Below are 23,684 nucleotides of genomic sequence, written 5' to 3'. Positions count from 1 at the left end.
CTTAAATACTAACAAGTAGTTACTTTGACAACTAACCTCTAAAAACTATTAATCGACAACTAACAACAAATTAAAGCCTAATAGTTAACAATTATAACTAGTTTTGTCGAACATGACTCGAGTTTTGGGCACCAAAGAAGCAAGTCCATCCACCCCAAAACAGGAAGTAAATACAGAGTAGTAATACTACTCCAGTAAACAATGAGCAGCTTTACTGCAAAAATATTTACTCCAATTTGACAGATTTACAGCCCAGACTCCTTTATTACAACCTCAACTGTCCTCGCCCCATAACCCTCAATATTTCAACCCTATACTTACCCTCCTTTCCTCTCTTCCATTTTCATTGTCAAAGTAAACAATGAAAATGGGGTTTACAAAAAATGTACTGGTTTTTACTTTTTTACTCGCTGTTTCGGTGTTTCGACGATGTTATGGGGAGCCTCTGGTACCCATACTTTGCATATTTGGGGACTCTGTTGTTGATTCAGGCAACAACAATGGCCTTTACACTCTAATCAGAGCTAACTTCCCTCCTTATGGAAGAGACTTCGTCACCCATCAGGCTACTGGCAGGTTCTGCAATGGAAAACTTGCTACTGATTTCACTGGTGAGTCAACTTAATCTTTCTCTGTTCTTGTTTGTGTATGTGCGCGCGCGTGCGTGTAAAGTGTAAAAAAGCTAATGGGTTTTATGTTTTGTGGTTTTGGCAGCTGAGAATCTGGGGTTTACTGCGTATCCACCATCTTATCTCAGCCAAGCAGCAAGAGGAAAGAACCTACTTATAGGTGCTAACTTTGCATCTGCTGGTTCTGGTTATGCTGAGAGAACAGCCACCTTATATGTAAGTTTCATCATCCCACTGCATTAAAAGGGTGAAAAATAATCTTTGCATGCACCCATGCAAAAAACTTGTCACCGTTTCTAAATGTTGTTCTTCCTTTAACGGTAATTATTTTAAAAGAAAAATAAAATAAATAAATAAATAAATTCTATTGAAGATTTATTTTATTTTTTTTTTCTTATTTATGACTAATTTTGTGGGGGTATGTATTTATAGCGGGCGATATCGTTGACGCAACAGTTGGGGTACTAAAAGGATTATCAGAGTAAGGTGACAAAAATGGTGGGGAGTGAGAAAGCAAAAGGGATGTTTTCAGGAGGAATTCATATTCTGAGTGCAGGAAACAGTGATTATCTACAGAATTACTACATCAACCCTTACATCTACCGACAGTATACACCTGATCAGTTTGCTGATATTCTCATGACCTCCTTCGCTAATTTTGTCCAGGTCTCTGTTTCTCATTATCTCATTTATTTTTACACTTCCATTACGTAATGAAATTAGACAATGAATTTTGGATCTACTTTTAGGTGCTGTTAGGGACGAAACATACATATTTTGTGCTGATAAATCAAATATTCACTCTAAGATGGGTCATATTATTGAAAAATATAATACTCCATTAAAATATGCACTAAATTTGGAATAGATATAATAACAACGCACAAAAATTTACACACTAGATTAGTTGGTGAATAAAAAAATAAAAGATGTTTCAAAGAATCAAAGCAAATGAACACTTTTGAGGTTAAACACACTCCTTTTTTCACTAGGGTGAAAGAGGACTCTTTTTCACTCCACTTTTTAGCCTAACAAAAGCTATACTAACTCAATATTGATATACTTTTACAGACGTTGTATGGACTTGGAGTAAGAAGGATAGGAGTAACGAGCTTACCGCCAATGGGGTGCTTGCCAGCAGCCATTACCCTCTTTGGAGGAGGAAGCAACCAATGCGTAGCAAGGCTTAACAAGGATGCTGTTTCATTTAACAGCAAACTGAATGGCATGGCACAGAACTTGCAGTCAAAACACTCGGATTTGAAATTGGTGGTCTTTGACATCTACCAGCCTCTCCTAGACATTATAGCACATCCCATGGAAAATGGTAATCTCTTTCTCACCTACATCTGGAATGCAAACAAAGATACAATAAATAGATTTACTGTTATATAACTAAAAAATAAATCAGAAAAAGATCTGATAAGAATAACATAGTGATGCATAATCTTGTTATGTTAGCCTTGCTGTATGCTTTTAAAATCAATCAGAATATAATTTTTAATTATAAACAATTAAAGAAATTATTGGTTAAGTTGGTGCATTGAGGAAGCACAACACTCAAACTGTGTCAACCAGATATAAGCAAAAGGCGGTAGAATAAAAAAGAATCCCAATGTTGCAGACCTCATGAGACTCCTTAAACTAAGTTAATCTCTAAATATTCCTGAAAAATAAGCCACATTTGAATGTTTTGATATTTGCGTTAAATCCAGACTATTTTAAATAAACCTTTACACCACACTATATCTAATTAGTCTTCCATTGCCAATTTTAATCAAGGGCATCATTAAGGGTAAGCTTAAAAAAATAAAAATAAAAATAAAAAACTTATAGTAAGTGACCTATTTATGACAAATTGACAAGCTTAAGTTAGAATATCAAGTCCCATGTTTTGAAGCAATCTACTTGGTGCAGGTTTCTTTGAGTCAAGAAAAGCTTGCTGTGGAACGGGAACAATAGAAACATCCCTGCTTTGCAATGAAAGATCCGTAGGGACATGCTCCAATGCCACCCAGTATGTTTTCTGGGATGGGTTCCATCCCTCTGAAGCAGCAAACAGTGTGTTGGCCGGTGCTCTCCTTGCACAGGGATTTCCCCTGATAGGTTAAATCATCAAGAAACACTTCTAGTTTTCCTTACAAATGCAGAATGGAGCTTTGGCCACTCTGCTTCTCTGGCAGATGTAATATATTTGGAGTGTAATTTGAGAGCTAATTAATTTTTCTCCTTGTAAAACACAGGGTTAAGTAAGAGTTTAGCAGAACTAGCTGTTGACAAAACACCATCATATAGGTATATATGAAGGTTCCGTCATCACATCCAGGACAATTCATATTAGCTTTCCACCCTTCGATTATCATCAGTTACAATGCATCTTTTCTTGTTTCTAAATTCTCTTTATTCCGTCATCACATCCAGGACAATTCATATTAGCTTTCCACCCTTCGATTATCATCAGTTACAATGCATCTTTTCTTGTTTCTAAATTCTCTTTATTGTTTTATTGTTCTTTTTCTCTTTTTCACCCGTTTTACCCTTGGAGTTATGGGTAGGATGACTGGGTAAGTAAAGCAAACATCACATCAATCGCTAATGACCATGAGAAAGTATATAAGCATTCTAACGAAAGAGAGTCTCCATCTATATTTCAAAAATTACTTGGACAGGACTTCAATTAGCAAATTATGTGACATATCAGCCCATGCTTAGAGGGAAAATAATCACAAGAAACCGAGCTGGATGGATAACATATATTTTTTTTTTTTTTTTTACCAACTACAGATGGCAGAAACTTTAATGTCAATATACAGAGAAATAAAAGCTAATTGATACCTCACGAACTGGTAAGCAGCCGAAACCACTCAAGAAAGTTCAAACCCTGCATTTGAGTTGATTGCATACTGAAGCTTCGCCCTCAATGTACTAGCTCTTTTATAGGTAGGAAGCTATAACAAATTAAGAGAGCTAGAGTAAAAAAATAAGAGTAAACAAGATATAATCAAGCCACAAGAGTGTTGTAGCATGTAGAAGCGGAGTATGTTCGCAGCAAAGTGGCAACTACGTAGCAATATCTAGGTGTTCTTGAGTATACCTTTAGAGTGTTGTAGCATGTAGAAGCGGAGGGTAACCGCTCCACATCCTGTCCTCCAAACGCTGCCCAAAGAGGTACATCACATGCAACCTAAGATTGGATAACGTAGCAACAAAACACAATAATTTTGGTCATGTATCCAGTACAGAGTTGTAACACTAGTATCATCATTATGTATTTTATTGCGAAGTTATCCGAACAAATGAGTCTAGCTAGGTAATCCAAAGTCAAGGAATACCTTATGGATGGTAAAAGTTGGCTGCAAATGTTTGAAGCCAAGTAATGGAGCTCGTGAGCAACTTGTAACAAACTTAAGAAGCATACACCGTTCTTTCGGCTCAAATCCTGCCAAGACCTATCAGATTTTATCCAGAAAATATGTAAGCTAAGCAAGTCGAATCCAGCCTTAAATTACAATTCATTAGAACCACCTCCTCTGTTCTTTTATAATTGCAAATTTGCAACACAGGGAGGAGAGAGAGGGGAGGGGGGGGGGGGGGGTTGTAACACCTTTTTAAGGAATCCATATGATGATGAGAGAGATATAAAGAGAAACCTAAGTGATGAGGAAAGAATCACACATAGAATTTAATGTCAATTAAATTGAAACTTCTTTACCAAAGACGCATCATTTTCCAACTACTTAGGATACTGAATAGCTCAAAATGTTGGAACGGAATAATCAATTGCATATCAGAGTGCATATCAGTTTAGCTATGTTATAAATAATTTTTTAATTGACCGAACTGAAATCATCTGGTTTAACAGTGTTTTCCAAAAACCCATGATCTTTTCCAAAAGTTGCATCCCAAATTACCCCGCATTGAATGCTACACCCCGTGTTTCACTCAAAAGTTACTTGCTATATAATGAGACATAGTGAAAAAATCCCCATGTCTCCCTCATAATAAGCTCTAAGCCTCTGATGGTCTACTCTTAACTATTTTAATAGCTTACAAATATGATAAAATCCTAAAAGACTTGGAAATCAAAGTCACATCATGACAACCACCACATGGTTTGCAATCAATCCATCAATTCTGTTACCACAACAATGTGACCGTTCCCGCAATCTCAAATTCTCGACTAAAACCCTGTTTTCAAACCATGTGAAAGAATATTAAATCTTAGAGTAATCTTTTAACATCTGATCGCTAAAGTATACAACCCTTATTTCTTTCACTCAATGATGCTTCAAAATCAAGGTTAAACAAACAATGTTTGCAGATCACCATACATTTTCACTGCCCCAGCACTAGATTCATTCTCTATAATTAGATTTTGTAAAGCCATAACTACCACACAGATTGCCAAAGCAATGTCGGACAGCCAGATACTACAAGATTTCTACAATTTTTTATTTAAATCATATTAACATTCCATGTACATGCAGTTGAATAGCATGCTTTACCACCAAGATTTCAAAGTTAAAAGATTTACTTGATTAGAGGTTTAACAGTTTAAATTTGAATAACATTGATTCACACTAACAAAAGAATATAGATACCACTAGCTAAGCAAGTGTATGGATTACAAAAACTAAATAGAAAGGATTTTCTATATCTAGTGCAATGTATAAAAAAGCTCAAGGCACAATGAGGCAATAAAGGTCCTGCTGCGCTTTGGTGCGCCTCTTTAAAGTGAGGCGCACAATTTAAAACAGCTAAAGAAATTTGCTTACGTGTGCCTTGCCTTAAGCCAAAAAAAGCGCTCAACCCTAATCACATAGCACCTAGGCATGCCTTTTTATACACTGATCTTGTGCATTAATGCGAGCCATTAAAGATGCAGCAAAACCTCACACGAATATAATGGTTCCTGATATAGCTGTCAGCTTTGTTGACCCCCTTGCCTACATTAGTCTTTTTGTTGATAAGCACCTCATGGAGATTTTTTTTATTCATAGTTTCAAAATAAAAAAATGTCTCTTTGGTTCAAGGCTGGCATGTGGATAAGAAGTTAAGAGGAACAAGTACATGGTTGTTCATCCACCCCATTTCTTACTTTAACCAAGGAAAAGAATAACCAACATGGATAGAATGTGTTTGTGCAAACTACTTTTATCTTTTACTGGAACAAATTGATAAAACCACAACCACAGAAAATCTAAATAAGATGAAAGTACCTCCCAAAAGAGTTTCACTGTTCGACTTCCCTCAGAGTACCCACCAGTATACCGTGTATTTTTCCGCAAATCATCAACATCAATATCATGGTTGCCACCTGAAAGCAACTGTGGAGAATAAATTCATTGTTCAAATCAATCAATCAATCAAAGCCTTAATCCCAAAAGTGGGGTCGGCTAACATGAACCAAATTTGATTATTCCGTGTAGTCATCAACATAAATCTTTCTCCTCCATCCCTTACGATCCAAAACTTCATCCTCACGTAAATCCATGCACTTCATATCCTTCCTCACTCCTTCCAACCAAGTCATCTTTGGTCTCCCTCTTCCTCGTTTAATCCCTCCATGGTCCCACTCTTCCACTCTTCGCACCGGTGCACCCTCGGGTCTCCGTCTTACATGTCCAAACCAACGCAGACGATTTTCCCTTAATTTATCTACAATGCCCGCCACACCTACTTTCTTGCGAATAACCTCATTTCTGATTCTATCTCTTAAAGTGTTTCCACACATCCACCTTAACATGCGCATTTCCGTAACCTCCATCTTTTTAATATGCTCTTTCTTAGAAGCCCAACATTCTGTACCATAGAGCAACACTGGTCTTATGGCAGTCCTGTAGAATTTTCCCTTCAACTTTAAGGGAATGCTGCGGTCGCATAGCACTCCCGTGGCCGCTCTCCATTTAAGCCACCCTGACTTAATCCTGTGGGTCACGTCTTGATCAATGTCACCATTCTTCTGGATGATCGACCCTAGGTACTTAAAACATTCACTCATGGTCAAATCCTTTCCATCCAAACTCACCACTTCATTGCTTGTCCCCCTCTGAGTGCCAAAACGACATACCAAATATTCAGTCTTACTCCGACTTAGCTTAAACCCTCTAGATTCCAACCTTTGCCTCCATTGCTCCAACTTGACATTAACCCCATCCTTAGTCTCATCCACCAAAACGATATCATCTGCGAACAGCATACACCATGGAACCTCATCTTGAATTGGTCTAGTTAATTCGTCTAGAACAAATATATTATATCATTATTAGTTATAGCTACAACAAATAATTACAAACGGCATTAATATGTGTATGTGAGTCTGTTAGTGGGAACAAGCAAGCAAGGATGCATTTGCGTGTTTAATTTCAGGAATGCAGCTACTTTTCATTCCCTAGTTCTTGTTATTTCAAGTTGCAGGGGTAGTTTTCAACATTATGCATCAGACCAGGACACCAGGCAGTTTGTTTTAGTATTTTGAGTCCACTAAGCAAATGCCTCATGATTAATGATAATCAGCATCACCAAATTATTATCACAACAGATATGTTCTCAGTTTGAAAAGGTTATAGCCAAATCCAGAAACAATGATGTCCTCTTCAAAATTAAAGATAACATCAGGGACACTTTTTGCAAATAGAAAAAGTTACAGCCAAGTCAATCCAGATTTACAGCTGTCCACCTCTACCTCTTTTAATAAGAAGTATATAGATAACATCAGGGCCACTTTAAGAGAGGTGCCATGGTTACAGTTCAAGAGTGTTTGCAAATCATAGGGTGTGTAATGATGATTACATATGTTTGCTATATTTCAAGAGTACCTCATATATATTCCAGCATCAAGAAGCACAGGATGAAATATAATACCTGATTAAATTCACTGGCATTAAACAACTTCAACCATGATGGTGAAATGAGATCCGTTAATCCCCTATAGAATGCATTTGATAGTGGCAAGATCTGCAATTTTACATCACATCTCAGTAAGTTGCATGAAACCATGTTCAACCGCCTTCAGGCCCTTGAAAATACAATCAGTTCACTGTAGACAATCCTAAGTACCTGCCGATTAAGTTTATAATCTGCCATAGCATGAATGTATTGCAACTTATTTTCATTTGTCACAATGCTGTCTTTGCCGCCAGGTCTAAGCTCAATGATGTGCATTTTGCCCAATAATTCCTCAGTGACAGTAAAATCAAGTGAAAGTTCCTTAACATCACCTTCATAATTCTGCAAACAAGGGTACAATCAAAAGTCACACAAACCTAAGACTAAGACTCGGAGTTAAGACATATTAAGTGGAATAATCTACCATCCATCCACATGATCAAATGATAATCGATAATCAACAGCATTATATTTTGTGTTTTTCTGCGACTATATTCCAATGCTAAACATGGAACATGTAAGCTGCGACCATTACAATCTGAACATATTTGATTTTAAAAAAATGGTTACAAGGCACGGGTATATAGTTCATTAGTCCCTAAGAAGTAGACAATCTTTCATCAGCCAGGACAGAAAAACAATTACATTATGACTTGCCCTTTAACTTTAAGTCCTCATTAAATTGGAAATTGGGTTGTCTCTGGAAGCTGGTCACAGAAGCCCGTAGAAAAGCTAGGAAGACCAACTGATGCATTAATTAACCAAAGTCCCAAACCATACCATAAGTATAAAATCTATATAATTGAGCTAGCCAATGACCAACCTCATTAAGTTCTGTGAGATCTGAAAGCAGCTTAAAACCTTGCAATCTGGTAAACATGGGGTCATAAAATATTTGCACTTCCCTGAAGTGATGGCATTACAGCTCTAGTGCTCTACTTAACTATACGAGCACAATATATACCAGGACATATAAAGAGTTCCCAGCCTTTTACTGTAATAACTTAGGCTGCCTTCCCAAGTTCCACAGGTCCACAACACATTTGCTGTGAAACATAAATCATACTTGTATGTTTGACTTAACATCCTCTACTCTCCTAATAAGACGCCTTCATCAGTAGCGTAAGAAATTAAAGCAAGTATGACAATCTACAAATGGGATAAAGTGCAATGAGAAAAAGTAGAAAGAAATTCAAGCAATGACACTCATGACAACAAGACCTGGCAAACGGGTCATTCGGGTCGAGTACAGGTCGAGTCATTTCGGGTCAGCTAACATTTGGGTCAGGTCGGGTCAATTCAGGTTTATGGTCGGGTTAATCTCGGGCCGAGTATTTTCGGGTTGTTCATTTTGTGTTGATAATGTGGATCAAGCTCAAATCGATGATTTAATTCGCTTTTGTAGTTAAGTTACGGTTGGGGATGAAACAGTTTGAGTCATTTATGGCACTAGACACTTTTATGTTTTATTTTACTTATTAGGTAATTTTAATTCGGAACATTTAGGGTATCGGGTCAAGTAATTTGGGTCAACTTCGAGTCGGGTAATTTTTAGGTGTCGGTTCAACTTTGGGTCGGGTAACTCGGGTACAATAAGGTCAGGTCATTTCAGGTATCGGGTCAAGATGGATCGGGTACCAGTCGAGTAGATTTCGGTTTTTGGGTTAATTTCAGTCGTTTTTGGGTCATGGGTCAGGTCATTTGGGTAGATTGCTAGGTCTAATGACAATTGCTCCATAGACTCTAGTCTATCCATACTATAATTGCCACAAAATCATCAAAAAATGCCCATATTTCCTTTCAACTATAGTTGCAAATTGCAATTGACATGAAAACATCATATTACACACTGTTAACTTTTTTTTTTACTCACCTTCCATAAAAATCATCCTATAAAGCACGTCAACTTTCAATGTGGCCTGAGAAATATGAAACCAAGTTTTTCTCATCTAACCAATTTTTATTTTAACAAAATAGTCATCTAGAGACTTGTAATGTTGTATTATCCAATTTTGGATTACAATGACTTAATACAAAACCAGCCTACTAGTAGTAGAGACTTGTAATTTGTATTATCCAATTTTGGATTACAATGACTTAATACAAAACCAGCCTACTACTAGTAGTAGAAGTCGTTGTTGTAGTAATTGACTTTTTGAAATCAATTGACTTTTAAAAATTGTGATTATTGTATTGTAGGTCATTCATCTGCCTTTTTGATTAGGAGTCTTGAAGAAAACAGCCTCTTTTCTATATATGGGTAACATACACGTTGTGTACATCTAAAAACATTTACCCACTCACCTTCAACTTTGCTAGAGACATGTGGGTAATGATATTAAGTTCGATCTTATAATAGAAAATAAAAGGTACATAGAAAATAAAGCTTTTCAACTTTGCCTCAATTACCCTCAACTTATAAACATATGCATTAGAAAGTCTATAAGACAGTCTTCAGTTATAAATTGATCTTTCATTTGTGGCCCATATCTTTAATATTTTTTTAATTTTTTTGGAACTTCATGGCTCAACCTATGATGCCTATTGTGTCACAAGTTAAGGGTATGGAGATAATTGAGGCAAACTAGCATCAACCAAAAAGAAATTACAGATGTTGTGTAAAGTAAACCAAAGAAAGAGTTATTGAAAGTACTGTTTCCTTTCCCTCTGTTGCATAAAATTCCGCCCACTTTCCATTTGGAGCCATTCCTTAAAATTCTTCCCAATTTTCTGTACTTATTGGATCTATCAATGGGAAGGAATTTTGTTAAACAAAGGGATTATATTTAAATTTTGTCTCCCAATTACAGCAAATTCTTTCAACAGTTTTTCATGAGGCTCAAATAAATAAAGTTTTTTTTTTAATGATGTACGATATATCACAAACAAAGTTTTTTTTACTTGCAAGATTATCTCGACTAAGATATGCATCTAGAGAGTATGCAAAACCTAAGAGTTATATTTCCCTCCCATTTTCACATAAAGCAATAAAATAAATAGTCTCTTACAATGTAAATTCCATGTGATAAACATATAGTCAACAACTTGACCAGTGTTTGAAAAAGCGCACCTAAGGCGCTGAGGCGCAAGGCGATAGGGGGTAAGAGCTTTTTTGGGTCTGAGCGAGGCGTTTTCAATTAGGCGCACCAAAAGCGCATGAGGCGCACCTGAGGCGCACTTGAGGCGCACCTGAGGTGCTTTTGAAGCAATTTTCTGCCAATTTTTTTAACTGTTTATACAGTGCGCCTCTTTGCACTGAGGCGCACCTAGGCGCTGCAAATCCCTTTTCGCCTTAGTGCGCCTTGAGCTTTTTTATACATTAAACTTGACAACATAAAGAAATCAAAGTGAAGATTTTTAAAAACAGATTAATCCAATTTTAAGTTGATTAAAGAAAAATGACTTCAAAAGATAATTTTATTAAGCTTTGTTAAGTTTTTTTTTTTTAAAAAAAAACATCTTCTGCTCTTGAGAAGCACTTTCCAGAAACTATATCTCGAGAAATTTTGAGATGTTTGGCCACATTATTATAGATGTAATTTTCAGAAAAATAAACTTTTTGATGTTGTTTGGACCATTATATACTTCCAGCTTCTTGGACAATGGAGAAAATGAATCCAAATTGATCCATTTCTAAACAAAATAGGCCCATACTCCATCTCTATTCCATAATTCATCCTCTCTAAAGTCTTAGTGGTCAAGTCCACAGGCAGCCAACCACCATCAAACCATCATTGTCACCTCCAGAAAACTGCCACACAATAACCATTGCAACCCAACTACCTATCATATCTATCTTTCCACACCCCATGCGCTTTTTTCTCTCCCTCGGGTAAACACAAGAAGAAATGAGGAGATGCACCTGTGCTTCTATTCTTCAAATTGAAAAAATAATAAAAGAAAAAGAGTTTTAGAGGTAAAGATTTGTGGGTGTGGTGGAAAGTTTTAAAGGTTGTTGCCATTAGAGTATAAGAAAGGATGACAATGGAGCATGAAGTTATTTTTCACAAGGGCAAGGAGGGAATTCATGAATTGTGGAGGGTGTTTTGGACTTGGAAAATTTTCATTAAAAGATCTTAACAGCTCCCCGAGAAAATGATTTGAGAAGCTCCAATTTAAAGCATCTACTTCTAGCCCTCCTAGAAGTCATTTTAAGTTTAATAACTACTTCCAAATATGTAGTGTTTGGCTTAGTTTCAGCTACTGATCCCTAGAAACTCTCCTAGAAGCTTGGCTAAACACTACCTTAATCAGGTCAAATGCCATGCAATATTTTATTGTTGCTTTTATATCTTAGAAAGTTAGAATTGTCAAATGGCTACATGTCCGGCAAAAAGACACCAATTTGATGTTGCTTTTTCTCCACATCTATTCACAGTTCTGCTACTTACACATCATACACTCCACAGGTTTTTTACTCACAAATAGGCAGAAAAAGGCTTTACAATGAATGATACTAAAAAAAAAAAATCAATCTTACCTTGACATACATCAGATTTCGATACAGCTCTGGGTCAAGGGTAGAGAGTTCATCAAGAAAGCAATAGCGGCCCAAAAGCTTTTGGACAAAAACATGTGAAAATGAATAATCCAGTAAGATTTCTTCATACAGAGCTTTTCCAACAATTCTTCCAACGAATTCAATCATCTGGACACCATTTTCTTGAAATCTTGCAGCAGTATTGGGGATTAACAGTCTCTCAGAAGTTGAGGTCTGACAGAACAGTCCATACCTTAGGATCAAGAATCCAAAACGCAGGCTTTACTTACATGAAAAGAAATCAATTACTTTGATTATAAGATAAGCATGCAGACAACATACTGTGGGTCAAACTCTGCCTTTGCAATGTCAGTTAAGAACTCCTTAGACAAACCACCGTAATCCAGGCCAGCCTCAGGAAGACCACATTCACTAACAAATGAAACATGTATAGATGATTTTAATCTTGTTCCCAGAGAATTCAATTGCTGAAATCCATCTTCAATTAAATGACCCCTACGAACTACAATCGCAACGGATCGCTCACCAGGGGCATTAAGTTCCCCGGCCATCCTGCGAGAAGTCTTGTCCATTTTAATGAGCTCTCTAAACATCTGAACCCTGCCAATGAGGTAAACAAGTAAATATTATGACTAGTTTAGACTTTGGAGTAGAAAGGCACAAAATCTTAGGCAGATATCATGTAAATCTCAGACTATACCAAAAAATTTCAAGAGTTTCAACTGCCTTTTGAGCCTCAAACCTAAACCTATCATCCCCCCCCCCCCCCCCTTCCTTTACTAACAAATTATATAGGTAGGGCAAGTACAAAAGGAGACCACATGTCCGTAGTAATGGATGAGATGATCCCATTAATAGAAATTATAAGAAGAGGATCAGCACAGCTACAGAGGATCTCACACAGGTTTATGCTAGGAATTAGTATGGATTTTGCTAGGAATTAGCATGGATTCTGACATGATTACAGCTCTAACTATGGCAGAAATTAGGGAAGAAAAATGCTGATGAGATTGATAATATGTGAAATACACTAATAGAATGATAATTCCACTTTCGAGAGGTGGATACTCTCCTGACATGAGCTTTCGAGAGGCTCACTCTCTCCCAATAACTAAACTCACAATATTTTCAGCATGTCCTTATTCCTCCTAATGAGGCCTATTTATAGAAAAACTCCCATAACAAACTCTAGCTTATTCCCCAAGCCACTACTAATAGGCTATGACTAACATACCCTTCCCCTAATATTGATTCCTTGCATTACATTTGGTTCAAACTTCAAAGACCTTGTCAATTTTTTTTCCAGCTTCAGCTGAGAAATAGCACCCACTTGGCAATTATATCAATTATGACTCATGGCCAGAGCTAGATGTAAAAGACAAAACTTTACAGGTGTGATAACGATTAGGGGACATCTATGAAGATATTTCGTACACCTCATGCTTCGTGTCATAATTGGTCATAAAACTCTAATTTCAAGGAGAGGACAAGTGCCAAATTCACATGTAAACACAAAGATCTGCAATCATATCACCGGTCTTAATTTCATTCTAAATTCTTGCTCATAGTGTGAGAACTTAGAAATCTATGCCCACCTTTCTTCAAAAGGATATACATGAGGAGTCACAGTTATAAAAGAACCCATGCTTGGAAAGGTCGAATTGTCATCTGATCTGACTTCTGACTGAACTTCATGGGTCCTGGCAGCCATAGCAATAGGAGGCCTACTCTTGCGAGCTGGTGAAAGCCACAAAGAAGGAGGGCAAAAACAATGTCTGCAGTCCCTTTCGTATAGCATTTGTAGGCATCTAGATGCTGCATCCATAATTGGTTTATTTTGCCGATCTGTATTATGAAGCAAGCCATTATAAACAAGTGTATTTAGCATTGATGCAATCTTGCGCTGCTGCTCCAAGGAGAAAGGAACCTATGTTACACAACAAGATGCCCAATATTAGTAATAGAAACAAATCAAACAATAGATTGTAAGATCTACAACCAATAAATAATACTCCCTTCGTCTCTTTTTATTCTTTACATCATGACTTTTATGGTCAACTTTTTAAATTTTTGACTTTAAATTTGTATTATTGTAAACATCAAAACCATATCATGTGGGATCTTGTTAAATCCAGCTTGAATATATCAATTTTTAGATTGTTTATTCATATCATATAGAATATATACGTGGTCAAAGGTGTGCATTGGAGACCATGAAAATCAAAGTGTAAAGAATACAAAGGAATGGAGGGAGCAGCAGATACCTGTTTCTCATAAAATTCAATATCATCAAGAACCAAGAGCAGGTGTGCATATGTGGCACAAAACAGATGAATTAGACATAGTTTTTCCTTTGAAATGCTTCCAAGACCGCATCTTAAAGATTCTACATCCCACATATCATCCAGATTGGTCTTTATCTGGCTGTCTTCAGTTTGACTGTCAATCCCAACAGAGCTATTATCCGCATCTGTCTGGGATTTTCCACTAATTTTATAAAATACATTAACCCATTTAGCAGCTCCATCTTTACTAGGCTGTTTTTGTTTTCTCTTTGAATTCCCAGCAGACTTGTTCCCATCCATTTCAGTAGCATGGTACAAGTCATCTCCAGAAGCTTGAATGGCTTTAGGAAATAGAGCATGCTCCATTGCTCCCCAGATGCTGACCAAAAATCCAGGAGTAAAAGATAGCATATTAAGAACTGGTAATGGGCCGAGCATCAAATTCAAGGCTGAATATATTCTGATCATGTAAGAGTAATAATGAGCAATATCAAGCAGATCCAAAACTTTAATCTGTTTTAGATCTGACTTTGAAGTAAGGGAGTCATTTTCATTTGTGAAAGCACTGCTCTTTGCTGCGACCATGAGCTTTGAAAGATGCCACTGCTGACAAACAGGTCTCAAAAGGTCCATGTAATTTAAGGATCCAAAGGTCATTTCCGCGATATATTTATACATCCTAGAAGAATTTCCATCCTCCAACAGTTCTTGTCTTTCCTTTTCTGCAAATCGATTTTTCTCAATCTCGGTAAGGAATCTTTCAGCAAGGATATTGAGAACTTGAACATATCCTGCAATGTCTACACCATCAGTAAAGCTGCTTGATTCAGAGGAGCCATTTTCTCTCCCTGTTACCAGGCTTATAATGTTTGAAAGAGCCCAACCAACACAGGGTATATCATTGGGATACAAAGCTCCAGAGAGATCCATCCTTGAATATTCCATCAAGATTTTTTTATTTAAGATCTGCCATCACCTGCCATAAAATGATCAGCCCTCTGAAGTTTTATACTGCAAGGTCCTTACATAATTATCTCAGTAAAACCTCTTATCACAAAAACAGAAATTCCATTGAGCAGAGAAGCATTACAATGAGCAGATAAATTCAAGAAAACAATTTTAAAAATTTCAATCACACACACCATCAGAAAGAAAACACACTAAGGAAGATCCCATGAGCATGAGCCCAGAGAAGATAAACATAATCCAACAAGAATTCTGAAGAAGACTCCAGAAACAAAGAGATTCTCTCTTTCTATGGTTTGAAAGAAAAAATCCCTTTGTGCCATGTGTAAATACCTTCCTCACTTGCATCTCTACTGCCAAAGAGAAAAAGGAAAGAGACTGAAATAAAAAAGAACATCTTTATCATACTTTAAACCCCCCTCTACACCACTATCAATTGTAACCTTCTTTATCAAACTCTCTCTACTCTGTGTGTGTGTGTGTGTGTGTGTGTGTGTGTGTGTTCTACCCACCTTATTCTTTTTATACTTTTTTTATATTGCAAGCACCATTTATAATCTTCCCCACCATTCTCCACCTCTTTCTTACATCCATCAACATTATTACTCCATCTATCTTACTAAATCCACCTTTTTTTTACACCCACTCATCTTTTACTAACATTTTTGGAATAAAGAGCCACCAATAATAGCGTAGAACAAACAAACAAACAAAATGGTGGGGGTTAAATTATTCAAAATGATCCACCAGTCCACCACTAGTATTGATGAATAACAATTCAACAACATCAAAGTAATATTATTAGCAGGCCTTGTTACTCACCAGGAGAGTCTGAAAGCAGGGCAGTAAAGTAGATTTATGACTCAAAGCACGAAGAATCACAGCTGGGATACATTGAACCAGCCAGGGTACTGTAAGTATGAATAAACAATACTGCTCTGCAGCACATTGCACATCTACTGGTAAAAAATCCTTTTCATCGGTGTTGAATACCAGAAATGGTCGCAATACTAAAGTTATTGCACTGGCAGTGATCAAGAACTTATCATCCTTCTTAACAACACTTTGTGAAGAATTAGAAGAAGCACTCAACTTAGTCAAGTACCTCCCAACAGATCTATACAGGCCACTTTTGTCACTGCCAATAAATCTAACCAAATCCTTTACTGCACTGTCTGCATCCTCACGTTTTTCATCAGATATGCACTTCCAGCCCCTTGAATCAGCAAGGGTGATAACCAAACGCATCAATAATGCTGTAACAGCAACAACTTCACTACTCCCTAGTGAGTAATTATCATAATCCACAAGTATGAATGAGCACAAAGAGACTAGCTTCTTTCCTTGATAATTCCACATGTGTTGCTCCTCATTTGTACCAATTGCCAAAGCGCAGAAATTTATATTTAAGTCTACCAAAAGAAAAATTGATAAGAAGACAAATACAGTAATAACTTGTTATATGTACATGATAAAAACTACAGAGAATAAATAAGTTATTTATCATAGAGGTTGTCCACTGTACAATACTTCTATAACCAGAAAAGATGAATTTTAAATTCAATCTTTTTTTTTTTTCCTTTTTCTTGTTCATCCTCAAAAGAAAAGAGGTAGATTATAGACAACTAAATTTCAGAAAAGTGATCAAGAAGATTCTTGGCACATCAAAACATGAACCTCCACAGGAAGTAGAGGCACATTAGCATTCATGTTATACACCCTAGGTAGAAGGCCATCATCAGAGCTTGGGAAAAGCATTGACATATTTTGGCAAAAATTAGAAAATTCAAAGTCGCAAGTATCCCCATATACTGCTATCTAAGAATTCAAATTTAGATTAATTATTCGTACAACCCTTAATGAATGCTACGTTCTTGAGATATTTTGTTTAAGAGCTTATTCCACTTTCACTAACAATGCCAATGATTTCCAACATATGATGTCCTATTAAATAGTTACAAATGGTAATCATATAACTACACTTCTAATATTTGTTTTCTTGACAAACAAGAACCCATTATTTCATTTCTATTAACTCCTTGAACTACATGCTATATCACCATGATACAAAGTGTTTCACTTCATCTCAATTTTTTGGCCCTTATTCAAAACGCCTTTTTAAATAGGCATGGGGATGCAAATGGGAATTTGGGTAACAACTAAGGGCAAATCTGCTCTTGACTATTTTTTTTTTTTTTTTTTTTTTGTAAAATTTAACAAAGCTTCATTTCCTAATACAAAAGCATAAAAATAGAGGTCGCAAGATTTGAGTTTCCACTATATGACAGGTTTCTTTGGAATAAAAAGAATGGAGTCAATGTGGACTCTTCTCAAGCACCATATAATTTCAGGTAAGAAGATGGGTTAGAAGTATCACAATGTATCAAATACACATGTTTGTATGAATGTGTGCATGCACACACGCACGCACAACATAAATTACTAATACTACATCTTAATGGTTTTATATAAGGGTGCCCCAAACTGCACTAAGTGCAAGTAAACTTCATCAATTTCAAGGATTTTCTCAATCTACTACAGATTGAGGGTATTTAATCAAATGGATTAAAATTGAAAAGTAGTTTGGGCCAGATAATTTGCATACGTGAAGGCCTTTCATAACAACAAATTTGCAAGATGTGGTAAAGGGTTTGGGAAGTTTAAAAATCAATGCAGGTTAATACCCAGATTTGGATGCAGGGATGCAGTAGAGAGAAGATTGACCAAGAACTATATGTTAGGGAAACTGGATATGAGAGGGAGTAGAAGCAAGATAGAGAAAATTTCATGCTAGAAGATAGGTCATAGGTGTGATTCAGAAAAGAAAAGAATTACACAATTTGTCAAAGACTTAGTATCCAAGTCAAATTGGATGCACAGGAGCTGCAAAGATGCATAGTTTGGACAATTGTGGAACGATGGGAACTTTGAATCATTTTTTTTTTTTTTTTTTTTTTTTTAATAATCATTCCATGAAGTACTCTTTTACTCCCATGTTTATTCATGGAAGAAAGATATCCGAATGTCAAAGTTTATAAATTTTTCCTTTCAAAAAGTTTCTCACATGATGCAGATCTCGTATAACACTCAAGTAAAGAGCAAAAACTCAGATAAGGCAGTTCACTATGATGGCAAAGTATCAGACTGTCATCTCACTAAGATAAAATATAGCAATGTCAAATTCAGACACATATTATCATAACCAAGAAAGTTCAAATAATAAAGAATTCTAGCACACCAAATCAAAATTAAAATAAGAATTAACAACATCTAGCCAATCAAAATAAGTACACAAACAAATAAAGTTACCTGTTGAATTTAAATTTTCCAATAATATCACAAAACAACTACGCATAGAGTTCACAGCCTGGCTTTGGACAGTGCGCCGTCTGAGAGATAAATGGGTGATAAAATATAGGAAGGGCCTCAATAAATAGCAAGAAATCCATGTTTTACTTATTGGCCTAGAAGCATCATGTATGGAGAGATCCCATTCTTTTTGAAACTCTAATGCCACTCTCATTGTCACACTGTAGCGCCGCCAAACCCTCTGATAACATTTACAAGAAAGTTAGCTCAATTAAAAGGAACCTGGAAAACTCTTAAATGCTCCTTGTAGTGACCTTTCACCAGACACACAAGCAGATACAGTACAACAGCATATGAAAAACAAGGCAGCAATTCAATAACAAATACAAGAAAGATTTGCATACCAACCAATTAACCAACTTGTCGTGTATGAATCAATTTTTAAAACCATGAGGGTAGATTCAATCGATTTAGAATATAAATCTTCCTCAGCAACAATCTTGTTATTTACATGTTTGGGACTGCACTTCAATAAGTTTTTCCTGCAAAACGGTAGGCCATGCATTGCAAAAGCAACTATCACTATATCCTAAATCATTCTTAAACAATATTCTCCACCATAATGCTTTTTCTTGATTATCATGTAGCCAATATGCATGTAATATCACGAAATGCCTCCCCTCGTCAATAATGGTCAAGGGTCTCCAAGGAGAGTTTGTGCTAGTATTAGCTAGTTAAGGTGCAAAACTCAATTTAAGAAACAGATCTAAGTTAATGTTATAATTATAGACCATAAATCTTGGATCACAAGATGCTGAAACTCCTGAAAATACTAATGCTATGTTTGGATAACAAATTAGAAGGGAAATGGAAGGAAGGAAAATAGGAGGAAGGGGAAGGAAGGGAAAGTGGAGGAAATGATGAGCTCCATTTTCCCTCCAAATCTCTCCAATTTTGAAGGGATGGTCTTTATTAAAGGAGGAGGGAAAATGGATCCCTCCCTCCCCCTCCCCTTCCCTCCCCCAACATATTATCCAAACAAGGAAGTTTGTCTCCTTCCCTTTCCCTTCCCTTCCTTTCCTTCCATTTTTTGTTATCCAAACATAGCCTAAATGAAAAGGGACAATTCCAAAAGTTACGGTTTGACCCACTACATTCCAAGGTATTAATCGAGTGACCTTGAGCGGCAGTAACCTTTAATGCCCAAGTACCAGATGAGATGTAGAAAAACTAGATAGAATTTGTCAAGTATAAGCCTTACGAAACTCTTACATCACATCTTGACACTTATTATTTTCTACGGTCAAAAGGGCTATAAAGCTTGCATTACTCTCTGAAGGACCACAAAAAGATGACATGTAAGAATAGCTAACTCCGGAACTTACATAAATACGAAGATCAATGTCATCATAGACTAGGAATATACCATACAAGCGAGCTCGTTACAAGGCAAATAATGCAGTGCCAAGTTGTTTAAGAACTCTAGCCGACCTTAAACTACTAGCCATAGTTACCAACATTTAAATCAATCAATCAATCAATCAATCAAAGCCTTAATCCCAAAAGTGGGGTCGGCTAACATGAACCAAATTTGATTATTCCGTGTAGTCATCCACATAAATCTTTCTCCTCCATCCCTTACGATCCAAAACTTCATCCTCACGTAAATCCATGCACTTCATATCCTTCCTCACTCCTTCCAACCAAGTCATCTTTGGTCTCCCTCTTCCTCGTTTAATCCCTCCATGGTCCCACTCTTCCACTCTTCGCACCGGTGCACCCTCGGGTCTCCGTCTTACATGTCCAAACCAACGCAGACGATTTTCCCTTAATTTATCTACAATGCCCGCCACACCTACTTTCTTGCGAATAACCTCATTTCTGATTCTATCTCTTAAAGTGTTTCCACACATCCACCTTAACATGCGCATTTCCGTAACCTCCATCTTTTTAATATGCTCTTTCTTAGAAGCCCAACATTCTGTACCATAGAGCAACACTGGTCTTATGGCAGTCCTGTAGAATTTTCCCTTCAACTTTAAGGGAATGCTGCGGTCGCATAGCACTCCCGTGGCCGCTCTCCATTTAAGCCACCCTGACTTAATCCTGTGGGTCACGTCTTGATCAATGTCACCATTCTTCTGGATGATCGACCCTAGGTACTTAAAACATTCACTCATGGTCAAATCCTTTCCATCCAAACTCACCACTTCATTGCTTGTCCCCCTCTGAGTGCCAAAACGACATACCAAATATTCAGTCTTACTCCGACTTAGCTTAAACCCTCTAGATTCCAACCTTTGCCTCCATTGCTCCAACTTGACATTAACCCCATCCTTAGTCTCATCCACCAAAACGATATCATCTGCGAACAGCATACACCATGGAACCTCATCTTGAATTGGTCTAGTTAATTCGTCTAGAACCGTTGCAAAAAGAAAAGGGCTTAATGCAGACCCTTGATGCAATCCGATTGTAATAGGGAAATCTTTTGTCAACCCTCCGCATGTCCTCACATTTGTTGACACATCCCGATACATATCCTTAACTAGGTCTACATACCTTCGTGGGATACCTTTCTTCAACATTGCCCACCAAAGTATCTCTCTTGGCACCTTGTCATATGCCTTCTCTAAATCAATAAAGACCATATGAAGATCTTTCTTCTTTACCCTATAAAACTCCATCATTTGTCTTATCAAATGGATTGCCTCCATAGTAGATCTCCCAGGCATAAAACCAAATTGGTTATCTGAAATGCTTGTGCATGCCCTCAACCTTTGTTCAATCACCCTTTCCCACAACTTCATAGTATGGCTCATAAGCTTAATTCCTCGATAGTTAGAACAATCTTGAGCGTCTCCTTTGTTTTTATAAACCGGGACCAAGGTGCTCTTCCTCCAATCTTGTGGGATCCTTGTAGCCGTCCATATCTTGTTGAAAAGGTTTGTTAACCAATCAATACCAATCTTACCCAAACACCTCCACACCTCTATCGGTACCCCATCAGGGCCAACCGCCTTCTTAGGTTTCATCTTCCTCAGTGCAATCTCCAACATTTAGCACTAACAAATTGTTCGCGCTGTAAACTGCATCCCTCAGTTTTAAAAACACTACCATACAGGCGGCAATAATCGTGTCGGAAACATAACAAACCTTCTAAATAAAACTAAAAAGGCATTGCTACTTTCCATTTTTCCAATCTATAATCATAAGCACAACATTTTGCCTACTAGTACAATCAAATTTGACATTCAGATTGCAAACTATGTGACATTGATAATCAAAATAGCAGATTACTTAGATCAATCCGACCGACAAATACGAATAAAGCGTAAACAACGAAAAATGGAGTACCTGGATAAATAGAGCAGCGGAACTAGCACGCCGAGCATAATTCCGGAGCTCTCTTTCATGGGAAACCCTCTCAAGAAGGGCAACCCTTGTAATTTCCTTCGAACTTGCTCCTCGTAGTGAAACCTAAGAAATTGCATTCAAATTTAACAAATTTAAGATCAAATTTTGACCAAAACTTACAGAATTTGATTTTGAAAGCATGTTTGTGATAAAATGGGGGAAATTATGGAAATTAGAGGCAAATAATGTTCAAAATTGAGAAGAATTTCAGCGGAGAGAGGAAGTAGAGAAGATGAATTTACCAGATGTTTGTTGAGATCATCCATGAAAATTATGCGATCATCTTGCGTTCAAACGCTTCTGTTATGATAGATTTGCCAAAGGAGCACCAAACTCACCAAAACTAAGTAACGGAGTACTTTCCTTTTTCCTCGGTCTCTCTCTAGGGAGTCTAGTGACTCTAGTCTCTACAAGACCAATTGTAAACTTGATTGATAAACGTACCTCTCTTCCGTTAACTACCCTCTCAAAAATCCAATATTACCTCCTTATTTCTTTTTTAGATCTTGCTAACGAATGCCTCCGAGGCGTTAGATAAGCATTTGAAATATCACCTAATGTGGTATTAGTTTGGGAATGCATGACAAAATCATACATTGATCGGTGTAATTAATGTTCATTTTAATTTAATCATTTTACTTTTAGCTAGATTATCCGACGGTCTCGGAGCGTTTGTTAGCATTTGCCTTTTTTTTTTTTCCCTTTCCCTTTCCCTTTTCATGTTTCTCTCTTTCATTGTTATAAATTGATCGATTAATAAAATTTAATCAACATCAATAAAATTAAATTTACAGAATATATAGGTAAAAAATTGCATTTAAAATTAGGAATCGATTTATTTAATCATACGGTTTCATATAATTGGGATGATATAGTGTGCACTATTTCATCCAATTGGTATGAATCAATGAATACTATTATGTTCAATTTATTATATGAAAATTGTGAAAACTATTTTCTTCAAATTGTATGAAATGGCAATCATATTTTGCACGAAATTGTCAATTTTTCGGAAAAAAAAAAAAAATGTTCGTTATGGGTCCGAATCCCCTATCCTATTTTTGTGTCTCATTCCATGTACCATTCAATTTTATCGGTCCACATCATTTTAACCATCTATTTTCTTGATTCGATTTTATGTTAATATATTAGTGGCAAATAAAATTAAATAGAATTTACATAATTAAAATTCTAGTCCTTATCTCTCTCTCTCTTTTTTTTTTTTTTTGGGAAATTCTCAATGGTAACCTCCAAGTATTGTTTATCTCAATGGTAGCCAAATTTTTTTTGAATTCTCAATGGTAACACTCTACTTTTTAAAAGTTGCAACCGTAACCTTTATTATGTTTTTACATTAAATTTCTGTTAAATATAATCTTAATTTAAACTTAGGTTTTTTTTTTTGTAAATAAAAATCATATAACTAATATATAAAGCTAAACTTTTAGTCAGGTCATGAGGCAGCGACACTTGGCGTTCCAACTTTTCGCCAAGTGTCGTGCCACATTAGATATATATTTTTTTAAAAATATAAAGCTAAACTTTTAGCCAGGTCACGAGACAGCGACACTTGGCGTTCCAACTTTTCGCCAAGTGTCGTGCCACATTAGATTTATTTAAATAGACATTATAAGATTAAAAAAGTTAGTTTAGAATTCTATTAGATAGAATTTTAAGATAAAATTGTTA

General features: G+C 36.5%; 1 protein-coding gene and 1 pseudogene across 3 annotated transcripts; one reads left to right on the top strand and one right to left on the bottom strand.

The window, feature by feature from the left end:
* The first annotated feature begins 266 nt into the window (after nt 1-266).
* On the top strand, nt 267-2,869 carry LOC145623833 (GDSL esterase/lipase At5g03820-like; annotated as a pseudogene). The gene is made up of 5 exons (XR_014110270.1): nt 267-611; nt 715-845; nt 1,062-1,295; nt 1,701-1,956; nt 2,547-2,869. The product of XR_014110270.1 is annotated as a GDSL esterase/lipase At5g03820-like (transcript).
* LOC145623832 (E3 ubiquitin-protein ligase UPL7-like) lies at nt 1,448-22,392 on the bottom strand. Of its 2 annotated transcripts, XM_081676709.1 has the most exons (15): nt 22,238-22,392; nt 21,936-22,058; nt 18,579-18,819; nt 16,092-16,681; nt 14,283-15,269; nt 13,614-13,945; nt 12,340-12,618; nt 11,998-12,250; nt 7,689-7,859; nt 7,494-7,586; nt 5,849-5,956; nt 3,962-4,078; nt 3,724-3,813; nt 3,465-3,577; nt 1,448-1,978 (listed from the first exon to the last, which is right to left on the bottom strand). In XM_081676709.1, the coding sequence occupies exons 1-14, from the start codon at nt 22,259-22,261 to the stop codon at nt 3,494-3,496; spliced, it is 3,492 nt and encodes a 1,163-aa protein (XP_081532835.1). In that variant the 5' UTR covers nt 22,262-22,392; the 3' UTR covers nt 1,448-1,978; nt 3,465-3,493. The 2 variants fall into 2 exon arrangements, with proteins under 2 accessions (XP_081532835.1, XP_081532836.1); XM_081676710.1 differs by lacking the exons at nt 1,448-1,978; nt 3,465-3,577; nt 3,724-3,813 and having other exon boundaries at nt 3,960-4,078; nt 5,849-5,946.
* Nucleotides 22,393-23,684: the final 1,292 nt, after the last annotated feature.

Source organism: Chenopodium album, chromosome 3, assembly GCF_948465745.1.
Source record: "Chenopodium album chromosome 3, dcCheAlbu1.1, whole genome shotgun sequence".
NCBI classification, from domain to species: Eukaryota; Viridiplantae; Streptophyta; class Magnoliopsida; order Caryophyllales; family Amaranthaceae; genus Chenopodium; species Chenopodium album.
Note: the sequence above shows the minus strand (reverse complement) of the source record. Positions and strands in the feature narration are given on the sequence as shown.